The following is a 22,623-nucleotide window of genomic DNA, read 5'->3' as shown; positions in this document are numbered from 1 at the left end:
TTCACAGAGTGGTTTCTGGATCTTAATTGAATGTTGTGTATACTTTATTATTAGCTGTGATATGCTGGGTTTTCCCTCTGAAAAGTATAGATCACAATATAGTTTTCCCTTCTGAGGATTGTTAGCTTAATTATGCCCCAGAATCACTGGCATATATCATAATAATATCTCATGGGTACAGGTGATCTAATAATGCAACAATTAGCTATCTATTTTTTTATACATTGAACAAGGATGTCTACAAGCTTGTTACTTGTGCAGAACATTTAATCATAAGCACGCAAGTGGTTTATTCCTCAGGTATTAAAGAATCATTAGCATTTCTCTTATCCTTTTTACAAGTGCGTGAACATATTTCAGTGCTTAGAGGCAACTGTATTCACTATGTAATTTTGTGAATATTCACAGGCCACATAGTCACCCCTTCCGTTCAGAACCAGTTCAAGGTTGTTGAATTTTTCTCCTTTCTTTTGGTTGCAGGGTATGATTTTTGAAGGGCCAGTTGGATATCGAGGACCACAGGTGAGAGACATAATAAGTATGGTGTCATCAGTTTTCCCAGCCAGTTATTTAGTTATTTCTCAAAGTTACTTAGGAGGTGGTCACTTCCTTGCTGGCTCCTGGCTCCCCCACCCCCCTTTCTGGGCAAGGAGAGACGATTTGCAGCAGCACAATCCAGTTTGGTGCTATTATATAGGATTAGGAATAGATTTTTCTCCATGTGTTTCTGCTCCTTTTTCTGCCTTTCCCCTATGCGTCCTTAGATGGGAGAAACAAAATCACAAGAATGTCTTGAGAGGGTTAATTGGCCCTTCTCTGTAGGATTTTGTCTCAATCACAGATGTTTGAAAATATATTTAATATACAGTAAACCTTCTTGCAGGGCATGGAGTAAGTCCCAAATACAATCAGAGTGTATGCAGGCGAAAAGATACATTTGAACTTCATGTAGCGTGATTACTCCCATGAACATGACCCGCTGAACTGTGCAGTTCGTGCATGATGATTGATTTGCCCCCCAAAAAAACGCTCAGTAACATTTCATGGGAGTGTGAATATTTCTGTGATTCCTCCCACCCTAATATTTTAGCACGAAAGTAACAGTATTCTTCTCTCTGTTTTGTTTTGCCAGGCAGTTGCAAGAAAATATAAAAATTAGTGTGTTTGGAAATTAGATACCTATTTCTTGAACTGAACTGAGTTACAGCCCTCAAGCTGTTGACTCCTGGAAACTTAAGAAACCTTTATTTCAACAGCTCATGATCGAGAAAAGAAATTATAAGAAGTTGGGAGTCTTTTTATCAGTCTGTCAAAGATCAACTGGTATTCTGATCACAGATCTTTTAAACACTTCTTAATTTACTTCCCCAATATTGCCTTCCTATAATCAATTATAGGAAGGCAATATTGGAAACGGGGCCTAGAGAGCTGCTGGAGGTCTAGCCGATCCGAACCCGACCGGTTGCGGTTAAGAACCTATATTAGGTCTTATCTCGCAGCGATGAGGGTGGCGAGGTGTAATTACTTCTCCACCCTCATCGCGTCCGCAGATAATCGCCCGGCCGCCTTGTTTAGGGTGACTCGCTCACTTCTCAATCAGGAGGTGAGGGAGGATCCCTTGCAAGGTCGTGCCGAGGAATTTAGTCATCATCTGTCGGATAAAATCGCTCGGATTCGGACCGGTTTGGACTCCAGCTGGGCAGAGTCAGGCGATCAGGACACGGGCGGTCTTGTCAATGTTATCTGGGAAGAGTTTGATTCTGTGACCCCTGATGAAGTGGACAGGATTATGGGGAGGCTGAGCTCCTCCACATGTTTGTTGGACCCGTGCCCTTCCTGGCTGGTTTATGCAGCTAGGGAGAGGACACGAGGCTGGCTCCAGGCGGTTATATCTGCTTCTTTGAGTGAGGGTTATTTCCCCACCGTCTTGAAGGAGGCGGTGGTGAGACCTCTCCTCAAGAAGCCTGCCCTGGACCCAGCCGTTTTGAACAACTTTCGTCCAGTCTCCAACCTTCGCTTTCTTGCGAAGGTTGTTGAGAGTGTGGTGGCGCATCAGCTCCCTCTGGTCCTGGATGAAGCGGATTATCTGGACCCCTACCAATCGGGTTTCAGGCCCGGGTACAGCACGGAGACGGCATTGGTCGCTCTGGTGAATGATCTCTGGAGGGCGCGGGATAGGGGACATTCCTCTGTCCTAGTCCTATTAGACCTCTCAGCGGCTTTCGATACCATCGACCATGGTATCTTGCTGCGGCGTCTCAGGGGATTGGGAGTGGGAGGCACAGTTCTTCAGTGGTTCTCCTCCTATCTCCTGGGACGCTCGGAGTCGGTGTTGGCAGGGGGGCAGAGATCGGCCCCTAGGTCTCTCGTTTGTGGAGTTCCTCAGGGGTCGGTTCTCTCGCCTCTCCTGTTCAACATCTATATGAAACCGCTGGGTGAGATCATTCGTGGTTTTGGAGTTGGGTATCATCAGTATGCCGATGATACCCAACTTTTCTTTTCGACCCCAAACCACCCCAGTGATGCCCTCGCCGTGATGTCCCGTTGCCTGGAGGCGGTTCGGGTCTGGATGGGGAGGAACAGACTTCAGCTCAACCCTGACAAGACTGAGTGGCTGTGCATTCCGGCATCCCGGGACATTCCAAATGTTCCATCTCTTTCTATGGGGGGTGAGCTCTTACCCCCCGTGGATAGGGCTCGCAACTTGGGAGTCCTTCTAGATTCACGGCTTACTTTGGAAGAGCATATAGTGGCCGTGACTAGGGGGGCTTTCGCCCAGGTTCGCCTGGTGCGCCAGTTGCGGCCCTATCTGAACCGGGATGCCCTGTGTACAGTCACTCATGCGCTCGTGACCTCTCGCCTTGACTACTGTAATGCTCTCTACATGGGGCTTCCCTTGAAGACCACTCGGAGGCTCCAACTGGTACAGAATGCGGCCGCGAGAGTTGTCTTGGGAGTTTCCCGGTACTCCCATGTTACACCTTTGCTCCGCGAGCTGCATTGGTTACCAGTTGTCTTTCGGGTGAGGTTCAAGGTGTTGGTCACGATCTTTAAGGCCCTACATGGCATGGGTCCGGGTTACCTCAGGGACCACCTGCTGCCGGCATCGACTCCCCTCCGCCCTGTGCGTTCCCACAGAGAGGGCCTCCTCAGGGTGCCGCCAGTCAGGGAATGTCGACTGGTGGCCCCCAGGGGGAGGGCCTTCTCTGTGGGGGCTCCGGCTTTATGGAATCAATTGCCGGTGGAGCTCCGGATGGCACCAGACCTTCGAACTTTCCGTTGGGGCCTGAAGACCCATCTGTTCGAATTAGCTGGTCTGGCCTGATGGGGGATTATGGGCTTTTAATTGTTTTTAATCTGTACTTCTGTTTTAATTGGGCATGGATTTAATTCTTTTTAATTTTTGTATAGTGTTTCTTATGTATGCCCTGTGAACCGCCCTGAGTCCCACCAAGGAGAAGGGCGGTATATAAATCAAATAAACTATAAACTAAACTATAAACTATAATTATCAACTTCTATAGAGTGAAAAGACCAACTGTCCCTCCATTTAAACTCATTATAAGAAAGTAAGCAAACAGATAAGATGGAGTAAAAAAAATACAAAAACAGCGTGGAATTAGAGTTGAGTACCGGTACTTCTTTCTTCCTGAGACGCGGTGGCTCAGTGGGTTAGGACACTGAGTTTGTCGATCAGAAGGTCGGCAGTTTGGCGGGTCGAATCCCGAGTGCCGCGTAACAGAGTGAGCGCCTGTTACTCGTCCCAGCTTCTGCCAACCTAGCAGTTAGAAAGCACGTAAAAATGCAAGTAGAAAAATAGGGACCAGTACGGTGGGAAGGTAACAGCGTTCCGTGCGCCTTTGGCGTCTAGTCATGCCGGCCACATGACCACGGAGACGTCCTCAGACAAGCGCTGGCTCTTCGGCTTTGAAACGGAGATGAGCACTGGCCCCTAGAGTTGAAAACGACTAGCACGCATGTGCAGGGGAACCTTTACCTTTACCTTTACCTACTTCTTTCTTCAATAAGGACCTGTTACCATTTGTTGCTTATTGGTAGATTTCTTATAAAGCATGCCATATGTATTTGAAATTTTAGTCGAGAAGTACAGAGTTTTGCAAAAAAGTATAATCCAAGTACATCTGCAGAAGCAGACTAATGATTGATGTTGGTATTTAGGTGCTTTATGCTGTCTTTTTCCTGTTACTCATAGGGAGGAAAAGGGAACTATGCTTAATTTTTAAACTTCATTGCCTGGAGCCTGATTTTTGGAACAGTCAGGCACGGTTGCTGTTAGATACATTTGATACAAAGCTGGACTTGGATATTACTGTGTCGTGATGTTTCTATTTTAAAAGAGGAATTGTGTGTGAGCTTTTCTTCATTTATCTTAATTTTCTGCTCCAGGGAGAGATGGGTCCCATGGGATCACCAGGGCCACCAGGATTTCCAGGAGATCCTGGCGAGCAGGTAAGGAAATCATGATATGATTCAAAGGAATGGTAGTCTCTTCGATTTTCCCCCTGGGTTTTTTTTTTCATCTTCTCTGAAAATGGTGGGTGTGGGGAATAAGGAATTGCCGGCATGTGCCCCTTCAGTTTATCTCTTTGACAAGCCCCAGCTTGACGTTGCTTTCTTTTAGCCCTGTGTTTCTCAAGAATGATTGACAGAGGTATATCTTACTTACTTTTGCACAGGGACCACCAGGACTCCCAGGTCTTCCAGGAGCTGATGGGCTACGTGGACCTCCTGGAACAATGCTCATGTTGCCAGTAGGTGATGCAGGGAAATGGGCCAGTGTGAGAATATACTTGCAGGAAACAATGTCATCCAGTCCCTTTGAAAAGCAAAAGATTCTAAAGGGATGTTGTTTTCAGCGTTAGTTAGTATTTGATGTAAAATGAGAATCCTTTTTTTTTTAGTTTCCAGGGGCATTACTTTAAGTATATTCCAGGTGCAAAAATGTGTTGACATTGATTGTAAAATAAGATCCCAGAAGATAGGTTAGATAAGAAACGGAGCAAGGGGAACTCACCTTTATTGTGACCCAAGTATCCAGGAGGGAAGTTTATTTTTTTGATATGGAAAGGATTTTGATATGGAAAGTTTGAAGACCGATGAGCTAAGTTCAAATATACAATTCGTCCCTCTCTAAGAACAGGAGACTTGATAATCTTCAAAACCAGAATGTTTCGAGTTTTCTACAGTTGAACCCATTTTCTACCCTCCTGGCACCAAATAAACCTCAAAGCAGTATTTCAATTAATAAATGTGGGTGATGCTTTCACTTAAAGATGCTAGATATGAAGATTTGCTTTCTTGGGGTAGTAGTGTCATAATAATGGCATATTGCCATCTAGTTTATCTAGCCATAGCCTCAATATTCCATTGTTCTCTTCCTTGAATTTGTGTTACTGATCTATTTCCAGTTCCAATTTCGTGGTGATTTACTTAAAGGCCCTTCAGTATCTTTCCAGGAGGCCCAGGCCCAGGCTATTTTACAGCAAGCTAAGGTAAGTATGGTGGGCAAATGTATGAATATATGTGCCTATGTTGAGCTTCTTTGTCTTAAATCTTGAATTCTCTAAGTCAGGGGTGTCAAACTGCTGGCCCACAGGCCAGACACGTCATGCGGAAGCTGCGCCCACCCCATTGAGGGCAATGGCAAAACTGTCCCGATACGTTGCGCGAGGTCACATGAGGTCGCAGGTTTGACATGTCTGCTCTAAGTAGTCAACTTGTTTTGCTTCATTCAACACCTCTTTCTCTCTCTCTCTCCCTCCCTCCCTGTCTCTCTCGCCCTCTCTCATTTTTTACTTCTCTCCTGGATAATGTTCTATATTCTTCTCAAATTCCTAATGCCATCCAGAGGAGATATTTGACCTTGCAAATGAGAATTATAGGTGAATAAATTGAAATAATAATATTGCAGGTTTTCAAGTGATTTTTTTAAATCGGGTGGCTCATCACAGAATGTCAGCTAATCAAATTATTGAAATCACTCTCTTAATCTATTCATCTTCCGTTAAATCACAGCATACCAATTCCCTCAGTGAGGTTATGTTTGCTTCACCAGGTCACGGACAGAATTAGTGAAATGTATAAACAAAAGTATATTGTATAAAACAGAGAGCCAGCTTGGCATAGTAGTGGTTAAGGCATCAGGCTAGAAATTAAGAGATCATGAGTTTTAGTCCCACCTTAGGCACAAAGCCAGCTGAGTGGCTTTGGGAACTCTTTCAGGAAGGAGGAAGTGGCAAACCACTTCTGAAATCTTGCCAAGAAAACAGCAGGAACATGTCCAAACTGGCTCAAAACAAACAAACAAACAATAAACAATTAAACTTAGTTAACCGTGGGTTCAGCAAAGTTTTCATCCTAAAGATTCTGCATTTCCTTGCACTTAAATTAATCAGATTATTCATTTCAAGCAGTCTTGGAAGAGAACAAGCAAACTTAAAAGAGAGGAACCATAGAGGGTTAGCAACTTTTGCAACTTTTGCAACTAATATAAACCAAGTGCCTAAAACAGCCCCCTCAAAAAAATGAACCTCTCTAGGAACTCCTGTTCTCTGATTATTTCACACTTTTGAAATGTGAAATAACCAGAGTCCTCCACCCACCCCTTAGAAGATATAAAACTGCAGATAGTGACTCCAGCCTGATAATTGACTTTCTCCATTTGATCATGGTGTCTGTTTTGCCAATTGTCACTCATGGCAGTGTATGTTTACCTCAGGATGCAGCAACTGTGTTACCTGTGTCATGCAAACCCATTCTAACACTAAAGGTTTTCCATATAAAATATCCACCTTCTGTTTCAAGGAATAGTTTAGTAAATCAGACTTAAGCAGATAAATCATCATACAGTATGGAAGAGAAACAAAATCTTCACCCAGCCCAAGGGAGAACTGATTTGATTGATTTAAGCTTTTTTGTTCTTTTTAAAAAATGGTCCTAAATTAAATCTGCAGCTGGGTTGAGAGTTCATTTGAAGATCTTTTCAATAATTAATTTAGGTTAATGATATAATCACGCCCTACAATAAGATGAATAACATGCCTTTTCTCATTCATTTGAATTAGACAGAAATTGGCTTAGTTAAAACTAAGCAAAACCAAGATCATTCCTGAGCTAAGTCTGTCCACTTCTCCAGCTATAGTGGTACAATCAGAAGAATAAAGATGAATGAAACTACTAACCCCTAAATATTGTTTTTTCTCCCACTTTAAACACCTACCTCAAGGCAGCATCTTCTTATTTACAATTACGAAATGAATTTCTTCCCAATTCATTTTGATTTTACTGCAGCTCATCATTTTCTTTCTCTTCTCAGCTTTCTATGAAAGGGCCCCCTGGCCCAATGGGACTCACGGGAAGGCCCGGACCACTAGTGAGTAAATGTGATTGTTCAAAGCTGTTCCATAAATTGAGAGTAATAGGGTATAATTTTTAGGAAAGTTTTGAGTTTCATACTCATCTCTATGCTGCGAATCATGGGTTAGCTTAGTAACGTCAATGTACTGTATTTGGGCTGAAATGAAATATTCTTCAGCACATAACAGATTTCATAGAAAAAAAGTAGTAGGTGGCACACGGGCAGTTTTCTTCCGTAGACATTGAAAAGAACTTTAATCTCCTGAAATTGTCTAAACTTATTTGTGCGCCAAGCTACAAATGATCTTAATAGTGTCAATATTGTGAATGTACAAAATCCAGGGATGGAATGGAATGTTTCTGAAAACTCCAAGATATTCTATTTCCTCTCCAAACCATGAGGTCTCTGGATCATGCCATTTTGGGGAGAATTTAGCAGTTTTTTTAGAAATTCAGTCCCCCTTTGGAACATGCTAGGCCTCCCTAAAATGGCATGGCCTAGGGAAGAATTTGTATGGTCTTGAAGGAGAAATTATTATGTTTTGTGAAAAATAACCATTCCTGAATTGCTAAATTTTGTGTATTTCTATAGTGATCTTAGGTATGGGATTTTTCCCACGCAACACAGAAGGTGCAAAGTGGGTAGAGAAAACCATGCCGGGGTGTAATGTCTTTATCTGATTTCCCTTTATACTGCATTGTTGCTGATATCAGATAATAGCAGTTCACATATAGAAAGTTAATTGGCTTAGGCAAATGTGGAGCTCCCACAGATATCAATGATAACTTTAGCTCCTGTGTTTTTTGCTCCAGACCATTCCCCCAAATTTACCTTATGCTGTGTGAAATCACAATTCCCCATACCTCTCCATTAATAGGAATTGAGTGTGTACACCAGTGATGTCGAACCTTTTAGAGACCAAGTGTCCAAACTGCAACCCAAAACCCACTTACGTATCATTGGGTGCCGGGTGGGCGTGGCCCTTTGGGTGGGTATGGCCAATTTTGTAGGCATGGCCCATTGGATGGGCATGGCTGCAGTGGTAATGGCAGACTGGGTGGGACTAAAAAGTTCAAGCAATCAATTCCAACTTTGCGAGAACCTTTTTTTTTCCTGCGAGAAGTTGAAATTGATTGATTGATTGAAACTTTTTTTTTTGTACACATCGGTGGAGGCCTAAAGCGAAAAGGTTTTATAAAACCCAGCTGAAGGCCTAGGACTGGGGCAATGGCACACGTACCCACAGAGAGGGCTCTGAGTGCCACCTGTGGCACCCATGCCATAGGTTCACCAGCACAGGTGTAGACGATATCATAACATGTATCACTTTCTGTTCAAGGAGAACCTAGTGTTTTCAGGAGAAGAATGCCATAAATTTTCCCTCATATGTAATTTTTTTTTTAATCCCATTTATATCCCGCCCTTCTCCGAAGACTCAGGGCAGCTTACAATCTAAGAAGCACAAATCAATGTGCTTAGCAATAGCCTTCATTCTATGTATATGCCTGCTTATTATTAGGGCTTTCGGCCCCCCCAGTGGCATTATTGCCCCCAACAATCTGGGTCCTCATTTTACCTACCTCAGAAGGATGGAAGGCTGAGTCAACCTTGAGCCTGGTGGGACGCGAACCTGCACTAATTGCAGGCAGCTGGTGTTACTTAAGGAGGCATTAGCCCACTGCTCCACCAAGGCTGATTTTTTTAAAGTTAACAGATAGAATAGTCTTCCTCCCCCATTAGATCCTGGATATATGTTTAGTGTGGTTGGATTGTTCATCTTTGGAATATTATGGAAGAAATTAACCTACTTACAATACGGTTTCTGCAGGGTCTCCCAGGAAAATCAGGACAAAAAGGGGATTCGGGTGACGCCGGACCCCAGGTTGGTTGCTGAAGATGGAGAGGAGGGGCTTGGGCTTTGCTGGTAGGGAATTCTGGGAGTGGAAATCTAACACCTCTGGAGGACACAAGGTTGGTAAAATGTGAAGTATAAAAATGCCAGGCTGACGTCCAGTTTCTTTTCCATTTAAGCTTTCTCACCCTTTTCTCTTTTTGTCAGCAGTCTTGACTGCTGTTGACTGCCTGGACCATAATCTCTGCAGTTTTCCTAGCAAAATATTGTCAGTGGCTTTCTTCATGAATGAATGATTCATGGTCACCGAGTTTGTTCCCAAGGTGGGAATAGAACTCAGTCTCCTGTTTCTAGCCTGGTGATTAACCATTAGATTAGAGGTGGGGAACTATGGCCCCTTTATGACTTGTGGACTTCAACTCCAAGCCATGCTGGTTCAGGAATTCTGGGAATTGAAGTACACAAGTCATAAAAGGGCCATAGTTATCCACCCCTGCTTAGACTAAAGTGGCTCTCCCTCATTATTCTTCCACTTGTTTATTTCCTGTCCATTTTATAGTTTGGTATAGTATACATGTCTTTCACATTAAAATTTCTCTACCATGATAGATTTACTTTGCCTATTATATTGTACTCTTCTTTATTGAACTGCATAAAAATTGAATCTGAATATGAAATAAGCAGTTTTGCAAAACAGATAATAATTCATCCCTTCCCTCAAATTTGGAACGTGTACTGTAGCCATTTTAAGCATGCTGATCTTTTCCCCTGGCATGCTCAGATGAGAAGGCTTTTAGGTTATCCTTAGCAGACAGAATTCTGGCATTGGTAGCAAAGTAAGTAAAAGAGTCTTTTTTCAATCAATTTCTTTTTTTCTTTCCCTCCTTCCCCTCATCATAAACATTTACCGTTCATGGAATAAAAATACATCCCTAGGGTACAAAATTATTGAAGAAATGTAGGTCTTTTGCAAGATTTTCCTGGTATATTATCTATTACACCCTTGCCCTACCACTGACCAATAGAAAATTATTTGTAATTTATTTATTTATGATTTATATTGTACCCTATTTCAGCCCCATCCCCCCTTTAAAGAAATGTATCATAAAATTCATTCAGAGAATCGAAAGAAATGTAATAAGATTAAGCATACAGTAATTTCAGATTTTTGATCACCACCTGTCCCAGGATAAGTAATCCGTAGCTCTCGCAAACAACTTTCAGGAACCATAATCCAAGAACATATCTTATAAATGGAAATTGAGAATTAACGGAGGGGATACTGTCTGGAAAATCTCAAAGTTCTCTTCTTCTGATCTAACATCAGGAAAGGAATGAAGTACTAAGTCTTTCTCAAGAATATGCTCCAAAGAGCAAAATTCCTAATGAGGAAGACTCCGCCTTCTTGAATCAAAAGTTTGGGATACACACAAGAAGTCTTTCTTTTTTTCCCTTTATTAAATTTATTATTTAAAACATTGGACACGGTACAAACGGACTGACATACCTTCTTGTCTACAATATTCAAATATGTATATGTACACATAAAATACACTTAAGATACAAATCAATTATATATAATACAATACTTAGAACAATCAACCAATCTATAAATTCTAATAGAGACCTTCCTTTTGTTCCCGCCAAAGATAAAATTTATTCCAAATTTTGTAGTAACTTGATTGGTCTTTATTTTTAATTTCCAAAGTTAATTTATCCATTTCTGCGCATTCCCAAATTTTCCTTATTACCTCGTTTACAAGAAGTCTTTCTTATGGGTCTGAAGAGATAAGTATTTATAGGAATAGGCTTTAAAACCTTCTCTTTTTCTGGAATAGTTTTATTATGTAATAACAAGTGTAATGTAATTGATAGATAGCTTAGATCCTGCATTTTGGAATCCTCCAGGAAAATGGCACACTGCATGGTAGGATGAATTTTTCTCCTGCTGACAAACAGCTGACTTTGCTGCCAAAGCTGGATCTTTGTCAGCACACTCCCCAGATCTGAATGTGAGCAATTAGGAATGATTCAAGACTATGCTCAGATGAGAAGATGAATCTAGACCAGTGATGGCAAACCTTTTAGAAACCGAGTGCCCAAACTGCAACCCCAAACCCACTTATGTATTGTTGGGTGCCGGGTGGGCATGACCCATTGGGTGGGTATGGCCAATTGGGTGGTTGTGGCTGCGGTGGTAACAGCAGACTGGGTGGGACTAAAAAGTTCAATCAATCAATTCCAACTTTGCGAGATCTTTTTTTTCCCCCACGAGAAGTTGAAATTGATTGATTTATTGAACCTTTTTTTTTTTTTGCACATGGCAGCAGAGGCCTAAAGTGAAAAGGGTTTATAAAACCCAGCTGAAGGCTTAGGACTGGGGCGAGGGCACACGTGCCATAGGTTTGCCACCACGGATCTAGACAATTGTGATTCTTGATAAGAGCGATTGGAGGGTCAGGTCTCCATCTTTTCCTGTCAGCATTTTTTTTTCTTTAGGCCTAGGTTTTAAACATCTTGTTTTTAATTTCTTTTTTGCTTTTGACTTACATCTTTAATGAAGTGTACGGTTAAATGCTGATTTATTTTTATGCCCTTTGCTATACTGTGAACTTTTTATCTTTTTTGTTGCTTTGCTTTGGTTTTAAGAAACATTTGTTTTTGCCATGTTGAAACCAACAGCATAAAGCTTTTCTCTTTGGTAGTGAAAATGATGTGATTTGATTTATATCTGTACCAGGCCACTGCAAGGCTTTTGTGTTTTACTAATTTTAAGAATAATTTTCCTTTTTTTAATTTGCTTTTGTATATATTTCTGGTCTCTTAACTTTTTTTCCTGATTAGATGAAAATTTTCTCTTTTGTTTCTACTTATTCTCCTTCATGGGAAATATTATCTTAATTTTTCCTGCAGACATTTTATTATGGAATATCAACTTCTTTTGTCCTTGAGAGGAATTGCCTATGTTTTGTTGTGAAAGTCCAGCTACAGTATAAAAGAAATTTAGACTATATTAAAAATGGAAACAACAATAAAGCCATATCAACGTAATCAAAAAGACTTTTGGAAGCTTTAAAAAATGCTTTTCAACTTACAAGTTCTGAGTGAAAATATAGATAAAATGTTTGATGGTTTAACAACAGTCATAAATCAACCTAAGGTTGATTCTCAGATACAAAATAATACAGCTAAATTAGACTTCCAATTGGAAGTCAATTTGTTGCTGACAGAACTGAAGGAGAATGAGCTTTGTTTGAGAATTGCAGGCTTGTTGGAGAAGGCTGAAAGGGGTATGAATGCTTAGAGATAGCAATGGATCAGTGATGAACTAGATTTTCTTAAGAAAACTGATGGAAATTATGGAATAGACTCAGTATATTCAGTTAGAAGACAACTGTTAAAGAGATGTTGTGGTTTAACTGGCTCAAAAAACCTCTGAAACATGTGGAAATACAACAGAAAAACTATAATTTTAAGGAAAACATGTTATTATTAAGAATCAATCAAAGATATTTGACCCTGGACAGATTAGATATGATGATTGCAGCGGTCTGTCAAAGATTAGAAGCCACAGTGGACATTCTGCATGTGAAATGCAATAATAGACTGTTAACAGAGGACTTTGGAGTTTAGTTTTGTTAGCTTTACCTGTTAAACTGATTTTTTCCCCCAGTAAATATATGGTAGGTCAAATTAGTTGGGCAACTATTGCTAGAGAGGTTTACAGATTGTAGACCTGTTTGGCAAACTATTATTGTTGAAATATATTTATCAATATTTAGTTAGGGGAGAATATGTGTGCATGTTTTTATGCACATTTTTAGTTTTCTTTTTTTTTTGCTTTGTTGTTTTTGGGTTTTTTGAAGTTTGTATTTTAACTTTGGAAATAAAGTTAAAATTTATAAAAAAAAAGATGTTGCATTCCAGATTGGTAATTGTTTTTGGATCTTAATATAGCAGTAACGATAGCATTTAGACTTATATACCACTCCATACACCAGCCACTTTTTACATATTCCACTCTTTACAGCAATCTCTTACAATGTTAGCATATTGCCCCCAACAATCTGGCTCCTCCTTTAAGGGACTTCAGGATGGAAGGCTGAGTCAAGCCTGAACCCATTAGGATCGAACTCCAGACTATGGGCAGAGTTAGCCTGCAGCGTTGCATTGTAACCATTCCACCACCAGGGCTCCTTACAACTTTGTTCTTATCAGTAGCATAGGGCATCTATAAGACATCCTTTCTGATAGATCTTATATTGAGGTTGATGTAAAATATGTATTGCCACTAATGGCCAAAACTTCCAGATGAGATTTAAGTCAAGGCACATCATTTTCCCAATGGAGGTGAATTTTCATATGAAAACAAATACACACAGAGCAACTGTTGGTCTCATTTGTTTCAATTCTCATTGCAGGGTGCCCCTGGGATACAGGGACCAATTGGACCCCCAGGGAAAACTGGCAAGCAGGTAAGCATCAGATACATGGATGAGTGCCAATCTGTAGGAATACTTGCCTTTGCCCCCTTTTCTCACTCTTTTTTTTCCCCTTTTCATTTTTTAAAAGGGTCGTTCAGGAGCTGATGGTGGCAGAGGACTCCCAGGAGAAACAGGACCCAAGGTGTTCTAAACCTTAATTGTAGGGTGGAATTCACATACAGGAGGGGAAGAGAGTTTTGAGATTCCCGCTCCCATGGTGGTTTGGTCTTTCCTGCAATAGCAACACAATTGTGGGGTGCAAGTAGAGCTGAATCAAATGTTGTTTCCACTTTCATGTTGAATTTGGCAGGTTCAGGAGAACTTTTCATCCGTGTGATATGCGTACCACGTAAAAATCCAACTGCTCCCCTCAGCCCCCCACCCCATATTTTGTGATTGTGGTCTTGGAACCCATTCAGAACTCAAAGGAAATTGTGCAGGAAATTAAGAGGAGTCCCACTGAATCAGAAGCAGGCCCATCTAAGCCACCTAGTTTCCAAAATTTGGCCAGGCAGTTCCATAGGTACACAAACAGGGTAGGAAACCAACAACAACAATCTTTCCCTTGTTGTTGATTCCTAGCACCTATTATTCAAAGATATAATTCCTCCTCCCTGAACATGAATAATATTTGCTCATTGGCAACACATCTCCTTAACTGCCAAAGCCTTCACAGGTAAGAATGTAGAAAACTGCAATTTGCCAACCTAATCTGTGATTTGTCATCAGCTGTCCTGGATTTTGGTCTCGGGGTACAAGAGACTGAAACTGGAGCCTTTTGCATATTAGTGTGATTTATCGTTGTTGTTGTTGTTGTTGTTGTTGCGAAGTCATGTCCGACCCATTGCAACCCCATGGACAACGTTACTCCAGGCCTTCCTGTCCTCTACCATCTTCTGGAGTCCATTTAAGCTCACACCTACTGCTTCAGTGACTCCATCCAGCCACCTCATTCTCTGTTGTCCCCTTCTTCTTTTGCCCTCAATCTTTCCCAGCATTAGGCTCTTCTCCAGTGAGTCCTTCCTTCTCATAAGGTGGCCAAAGTATTTGAGTTTCAGCTTCAGGATCTGGCCTTCTAAAGAGCAGTCAGGGTTGATCTCCTCTAGGACTGACTGGTTTGTACACCTTGCAGTCCAAGGGACTCACAGGAGTCTTCTCCAGCACCATAGTTCAAAGGCCTCAATTCTTTGGCAGTCAGCCTTTCTTATGGTCCAACTTTCACAGTCATACATTGCAACTGGGAAGACCATGGCCTTGACTATACACATTTTTTTTAATTCTCCTGTGTAGCCTTAAAAATGATAATAAAGGAGTGAATGGAGAGGATCCAGTGTGTGTGTGGGCTTTGTGTGCACAACTTCCTCTGAGCAATTATTAAGTACTGGGATAAAAAAAATCAAAAGCTTTGAAAAATATAAATGTTTTTACTATTTATGAAAATGAAATTCCATACACAAGTTGTGAGGCCAAACTGCACATAACCATAACTTCGTAGTTTTATTTTTGAAGGCAGCATGTACTCCCCCCATATGCGTTGTCCCCCTCACACACATATACACACAAATACTCTAGTATGTGGAATAAGGTGACTTCAGACCTTTGTCCCTTTGATACCCATAGTGCTTTCAATTTTCATTGCTCAAAAGGGAAAAAATGTAGGGATCCATTCTTCCCTTCTCCCATCAGATCTTGTAAAAAAAAAGATCTATTATAATCTTTACAATACAAGGATTAGGTCTCTGGGATATTGCATACATGCTACAACTCTGCACCCTTCATGATTGACTCTATAGAATGGGGTCGATGGAAGTTGTAGTTCAACAACATCTGCAGAGTGTCACTGCTGACAAAGTAAGTCAATACTACATTTAATTTCCTGCATATTGGAAAAAAGAGAGATGGGGGTGAAGCTGATTTAGTTCATCTGAATTGAAAGTCAAACCATAGAATTCCTGAATCTTATTTGTCTCAGCTGTTAGTCTCCAAGACATACACAGTCACAAAATAGCAAATCCTTGCCTTTGGTTTACAATCCAACAAATTTAAACCTCTTTTTAAATGTTCAGATTTTGATTCCTTTTACATTCTGAAGCACCACTGTTGCCTATCAAAACATGGCAAATTGATCATCAAGACAATGTTGTCCTCCCCTTACTGTGCCCCCTCATTCTGTGCACCTATTTCTTGGGTATAATTTAAAATTTATGTTCTTTAAAAAACTGTTTATCATGTAAGATTACTCTAAGTACAAAGAGCATTGTTGCTGTAAAGTTAGGCATGCAAATCTATCTATCTATCTATCTATCTATCTATCTATCTATCTATCTATCTATCTATCTATCTATCTATCTATCTATCTCTTATCCATCCATCCATCAGCTGAAAAACTGGTCTATACTTGTCAGTAATCTGCTTTTTCCCTTTCTTATAGGGTGACAGGGGCTTTGATGGTCTCCCAGGACTGCCTGGAGAAAAGGGAAACAGAGTAAGACTACCCTAATATCAATAGTACTGTCATCTATTTAAGCTACCACCAACATTCACTCTCCACTTTATTACTTTGCAGGGTGATATAGGGAAGCCAGGCCTACCTGGACCTCCTGGAAATGACGGTTCTAAGGTACGCACTGATTCTGATAGAATATTTGTAGCTCAGGGTTGAACTGTGGAGTCCTTGGTACTCTCTAGGCTTCGCTCTTTTCTTGCAGATGTTTCATTAACAAACTAGGTAACATCATTAGTGCTAGTAAGGATTTGCTTTCATTTTATATACCAGTGGCTTTCCCTGTTGGTGTTGGTGGCAGTGGGCTTGGTGGTTCTTTGATTAGGCTATTGTTTACCCTTAGCTTGCTTGTCTGCATTGGTAGTTTCTTGACTGGGGTATTCTTTGCTTCTTGATTGTTGGTCTAGTGCAGGGGTAGGCAACCTCGGCTCTTTTATGACTCATGGACTTCAACTCCCAGAATTCCTGAGCCAGCTTGGCTGGCTCAGGAATTCTGGGAGTTGAAGTCCATGAGTCATAAAAGAGCCGAGGTTGCCTACCCCTGGTCTAGTGTAAATCTTGGTGTTAATCTCACCTGAATTTGATTGCTGGTGAAGAGGTGTTTAGGTATTTTTGTTTCCTTTTTGGCTTTTTAATTGTCTCTTTTGAAGAGCATGTAGATGTGGATCTCTGTGTGTCTCTTGATGGCTAATTTGTCTGAGTGCCAGGCTTCCAGGAATTCTCTAGCATTTTTGGACATGTCTTGGTCTAGGACAGGGGTCAGCAACCTGAAACAGTGAAAGAGCCACTCAGAACCGGTTCCCTCACAAAAGGAAAAACTGGGAGCCACAAAAAATGTGTGCGCATGTGCGTACATGCGCGCATGCGCAGAACAGGGTTTGACTGAAGAGTGGAGCCAAGGCGAGATATGCACCTACCCTGCATATTTGAATTGATTGGTTGAACTTTTTTAGTCCCACTTTTTTTTTTGGACTGCACATGGCAGAGGACTGGGAGCCGCAGGAGACGGCTGAAAGAGCCGCATGCGGCTCCGGAGCTGCGGGTTGCAGACCTGTGGTCTAGGATGATCACAGTTTCCCAGTTAAAACTATGGTTAAGTCTGTTAATGTGTTATGAAACGAGGAGTTTTCATCATGCCTTTTGACTGCTAATTGACGTTCCTTTTGGTTCCTGTGGCTATTGCAGTCCTTACACGGTTATATTGTAAATAATTCCTATTTTTTTCTTTGGGGCTGCTGGGTCTTTTGGTTTACTTATGATATTTTGGAGGGCTTTGGTTGGCTTGTGAGCTACAGTGATGGCATATGGTTGCCACAGTTGGTTGGTGGTTTCTGAGATTTTTGGATACATGGCAGTGTTGTGCTTTTCATGGCTTGTGTTAGTTGTGCTATATTGGGTTGACGTGGTGAGTCACTTTTTGATAAAGTTGTGTGGGCATCCATTTTTTTATTTTTATTTTAATTCCATTTATATCCCGCCCTTCTCCGAAGACTCAGGGCGGCTTACAAGCTTAGCAGTAGCCTTCATTCTATGTATATGCCTGCTTGTTAGGGCTTTCATACACCCCCCAAGCGGCATTATTACAAAGTCAGCTTAATTGCCCCCAACAATTTTGTTGCAAGACATTGCATTGGTGCTCTCTTTCCTTTTTCTGATGTTCAGGATTTCTGCAGTGTGTTTGCCTTACTAGCACTGATGATGTTAGCTAGTTTGGTAATGAGACATCGGCAAGAAAACAGTCAAGCTCAGTAAGCATAGATTGAAAACAGGGGCGAACTTTTAGATAAGGGGAGTATTGCCTTGTAGAATAGTGCAGAAACTTTTTCTTGTAAAACTTTCAGAGATAGGGCTATTTTTGACTTCTACAATAGTATAGCATTTTTATTTTGGAAAACTTTTAGAAGTGGAGTGTATTGTTGTCTTCTATAGCAGTGGATTACGCCCAATAGTCTTGGCTCAGTTTGGGGTTCCTAGAGCCCCTAGAATCAAACTAATATAATTCAGCATATGATTTACAGTATTTCAAAGATATTAAAAAACATGCTCTGTATTTTGAGCATTTTCAGTATCTAAGCTTAACAGTTCTATTTCAAAATAGGGTAAAAGAATTAAAAGAGTTAACAGTAAAGTGGATTTTGCTTTTTTAATAATTTAATGATTTCAGTGGTAAAATAGCATACCTATTTCCTGTTATTACTGTCATATCATTGCAAGCCTAAACGAAGCCAGAATTTCAGGCTCATTCAAGCCAGCAACATCACAATTCCATTTGCTCCTACCCAGCAGCTCTCAATAACCAATAATAAAGTATCAAACAAAAATACGATCCCTGACTATTTTTGCTTTGTTTTAATTAGAGTTACAAAAATACACCAAAAATTTCCCCTGACCTGATTGTAATGTCACTCTGTCACCACAACAGCTCCCAGGATCCTCTTAAGACTGAAAAGTATGGTCCTCAGCAAAAGTATGACTTACCCTGTTTTACAACTACCTTTCGTTTCAACCATCAAGGAGTATGAGCCATTTGATCTGATGGTAGGATTTCTAGTCCAGCACATCACCTTAGGAGGCCTCCAAATCATGTGTCATTATAATTCCATGTCAATTGACCAGGGATAACTGGAGTTGAAGTCCATCTCAGATGCTGCAGATGGAGAAGATTGCCTTTAAAAGATGCTATATGAATTGGGTCCAACAAACATAGCCTTTGCTGAAATAACAATAGAAGCAACATATTTAAATGAATGCTTGTCACAGACAAGTGACAGAGCAATGTACACCAAAGCTTAAAGCAATATTATAGAAATAAGTATTAATATTACTAATACTTATAATTATTACAAACTTTAAAATATTTCCATTTGACATATTTATTTTAATTAATATCACAAAAGGTGATATTGGAAACAGCATTTCTTAAAGACGTTTATTGGGGATTCTAAAGTGAAGTGGGCCTGATAGCACCTTCTAGGAAAGCTGGTTTGCTGATTTTTTTTCTTACAGTGTGCAATAAATGAAGTGTATTCTGTAAATTGTGTTTTTCCCCCCATAGGTTTATGTTATGACCTGTTTAGTGCCCAGTGTCAATTGTATAGCTTCTCAGAACAACATCTAGAATCAATTGCAGCCTATATAGGGATTTGAAAAATAGTCAAAAAGACAAAATTGTGATTTTGACTTTTTGGGGCTATACTTAATTTTATTTTAATTTTATATTGTATTGTTTTTAAATTCTGCCCTGTAAACTGCCCTGAGTCCTTTGGGAATAGGGCGGTATATAAACCGAATTAGTAAATAATAAATTAATAAACTAATATTAGAGCATTGCAACCTTCCAGAACACTCCCTTACAGATCTCAAAGTAACAATCTTGGAAAAAAATTATTGCCAGCACAATTGAGTGGGAGGTTATTAAATTCATATACATCAAAAAGGTCTCAACAAACGCAATGATTTTAAACCAATTATAGTTGGTTTAAATAAAAGGTCTCAACAAACACAATGATTTTAAACCAATTATAGTTGATAATTGAAATGTCCCCTATCTAACTTGTATTTGCATAATCATTCTGTCTTCCTCATCTTTTCCCCTCTTCCACCTCATCCTAATTTCAGTCCTACAACAATTCAGCCCCTTGATGCATGTGATGAAATGAACTGTTCTTAGGAAAGCTTATATCTTTTTGTAAACTTTATTGCTGTCAGACTCCTGTTTTTTAAATACTAGACAGATAGTAGTTAGCAGACGGATCCTTGGGACAAATAGTCTATGATGAAAGAAGAGTTGAAAACAAACAAATACTGTTTTATACTTAAATTCTTAACTTCTTTTATTAGGTAGTCTGAAAATATTAAGGGTGTAATATATGGAATATAAATTATTTATATATGCTGATGTTAGTATGACTATTCCTGATAATTATGTGAAGTCATTACCCATGTTTATTGAAGTCATCTACAATATATTTTTACACTCTGGTTATACTAATAATTGGAATATATCTCATTTGTTGCCTTTGGGATCTACTCTGCCTCTAGATTATTCTAAGAGAGAATTTACAATTCACACAATTTCACACAATACTTGGATTTATGTCTTTTTTTGAAATACATTCCAGGAGTGTGTCGTGAACTGAATATATCTAAATATATAGATACAGTTTCTGTTGATGGTTAAAACCATTGCATTAAGTCTTTGAGGCAAGATTGCCCTAAAATGAATATTACACTGAAATTAATATATATTTTAAGAAGGACTCCATTGTTAATTACAAATAGATATTTTATACAGAGAAGATAATAAGAACATTTTGTTATGGACAGCTAAAGCTTTATGACTACCCTTAGCCAAACTGAGGTTACAATAACAGCTGCTTCAAACTTCCAGATTTCTAACTATACTGTATCAATTGGCTTTTGTTTAAATATCTTATTTTTTTGAATGAGGGTTTTTATGATTATTCCTCTCTTTGGGCCTATTTTGATCACAAGTACATAACATTAATGAAATCTTGGCATGTTTTGGGATCCAGGTGTTATTAACAAGGATATTGGTCTTTAGCTTTGAAAGCTATTAAGCACATTTGGTCATTAATAACTAAACAATTAAGTTCTTATTCTAAATGACATGATAAATTGATGTTATGGAATAACCCACATTCAAAAATATAAGGAGATATACTTTATTGTGATGCTTGGGCCAAACAAAGAATCAGGACTAAATCTGGTGGCTTCTAATGTTTTTAAAGACTTTGAGAGATAGCATGTTGTATATGACTAACATTTGTTTGGAATGTATACAATTGAAATATGTATTAATGAAAGAATATGGCAACCACTAAAGTGTATGCAATTTTGGGATTCTTAAGTGATGCACAACTTGGAAACTAACAACTCAGTTTAATAAGTAATAAAAGTAAATTGAAAATATCAGCAATATATCTGAAGAATTGTCATGAAGAATGTGGTCCCATCTAGCTTGGGACATGACAAAGATGACAGCTGTATATAACTTTAAAGAATTACTTAAATTTTCTGATTTTAAGGAATGGATTAAGGATACATGTTTCCTATCTATTTTTGTTAAATCTTTGTATTCTGAAAATGATGATTCAATGTGTTTACATATGCTCTAGATATAATGGTAAGTTGAGCTTCAAATTAATTTTATATTGCTATCTATAGTTATATGGATCTTTTGTTAGTTTTTTGTAACAGTTACTGTAGTTTATTTTAATCAGTCTCTCTCTCTCCGTCACCCTCACCCTCTCCCTCTCCCTAATGTACCTCAAAGGGTTGCTGTTGTGGGGAAAATAGGAGAAAGAGTATTGAATATGTTTGCCACTTTAAGTTATTTATAAAAATATTAAAGGCAGGATAAAAATTAAATAAACAAGAACTACAACCACACAATACTTTAGCTGCCATGGCCCCTTGGAAATGTAATGCCAACATTTATCTTTGAGTTAGGTACAGAAATTGTAGTAACCTTAAAGCACTCAGAATACCTTCCTAGGAATATAGAAAGAATTCTAGGCATTCTGGATGATTATATTTCACACTTCTATTGAATCTTCTCTGAAGGATTTGTCAAAGTAGCCTCAGCTGTTTACTCATTTGGTATCCAGTTTGAATGTATCTTAACTGGGGGAGTAGGAGGGTGGAAAGAGCCTAATGTAACACCTCATTTTATCATTTCCTCCTTGTTTTTAAAGGGCTCTGAAGGTGTGCAAGGGCCCAGAGGACAGCCTGGGGAAGCTGTGAGTATCTGTCTACCTACCAGGAATAAATACATTGGGTTTTTTGAGATGGCACCAAACTAAGCCATTTTAATGGGGGAGTAACAGGGGTACGGCTCTCATGCCTTTCTTCTTCAGAGGAACCAAGTTTCTGGCAAGCATCTTTCACTGAACAACGTTTCTCAAAGTCTTCTACTATAACCATATTTTCTCCTAGGGTGTACGTGGTTTGCCAGGCTCGCGAGGTAATCCTGGTTCTCATGGCCAGCCGGTATGAATTTCCTTCCCTGTCCCCTTTTATTCAAAAGAAGGTTTGAACAGGGATTGAGCAGGCAATTGCTTCAAGGAATGGGAAGAATTTCAAGAGGGAAAAATGAATTCACAATTAGGTTTTGGTTCTTTTTATGGTATTGCAGTGTGTAATGGTGAAAGCCCAGAGCAGATATATTGTCTGGGTCCATATGTTACACTAAGATATATTTTCATTGAACCATTGTTGGTTGGATTCATAAACATTGGTAAGCCACAATCCATGGTTTATAAATTAGTAGCTGGGTTTGCATATCATACAAAAAAGAACCCAAAGAAATAATATGAGTTAGAATCATCATCACATTAAACTATACTTCATTTCATTTTTATGTTAATGTTCTAGTTTATTTACT

At 39.6% G+C, this 22,623-nt stretch overlaps 1 protein-coding gene across 8 annotated transcripts in view; it reads left to right on the top strand.

Annotated features, from left to right (window-relative positions):
- The window catches only part of COL5A3 (collagen type V alpha 3 chain), a 137,223-nt gene that overhangs the window by 57,802 nt on the left and 56,798 nt on the right, over positions 1-22,623 (top strand). For all 8 annotated transcript variants that reach the window (XR_014025282.1, XM_081318843.1, XM_081318842.1 and 5 more), the window contains 12 exons: positions 481-522; positions 4,408-4,470; positions 4,698-4,772; positions 5,430-5,513; positions 7,337-7,393; positions 9,207-9,260; positions 13,652-13,705; positions 13,803-13,856; positions 16,146-16,199; positions 16,281-16,334; positions 21,935-21,979; positions 22,176-22,229. Coding sequence is in view for 7 of the 8 variants with exons in the window: in XM_081318843.1 (XP_081174969.1) it covers positions 481-522; positions 4,408-4,470; positions 4,698-4,772; positions 5,430-5,513; positions 7,337-7,393; positions 9,207-9,260; positions 13,652-13,705; positions 13,803-13,856; positions 16,146-16,199; positions 16,281-16,334; positions 21,935-21,979; positions 22,176-22,229 (690 nt within the window). In the remaining variant the exon portion in view is untranslated. The remainder of the gene's footprint in view (positions 1-480; positions 523-4,407; positions 4,471-4,697; positions 4,773-5,429; positions 5,514-7,336; positions 7,394-9,206; positions 9,261-13,651; positions 13,706-13,802; positions 13,857-16,145; positions 16,200-16,280; positions 16,335-21,934; positions 21,980-22,175; positions 22,230-22,623) is intronic.

This window comes from Vipera berus, assembly GCF_964194415.1.
Source record: "Vipera berus genome assembly, chromosome: 2".
In the NCBI taxonomy this organism is placed as follows: Eukaryota; Metazoa; Chordata; class Lepidosauria; order Squamata; family Viperidae; genus Vipera; species Vipera berus.
This window is presented reverse-complemented; position numbering and strand designations above follow the sequence as displayed.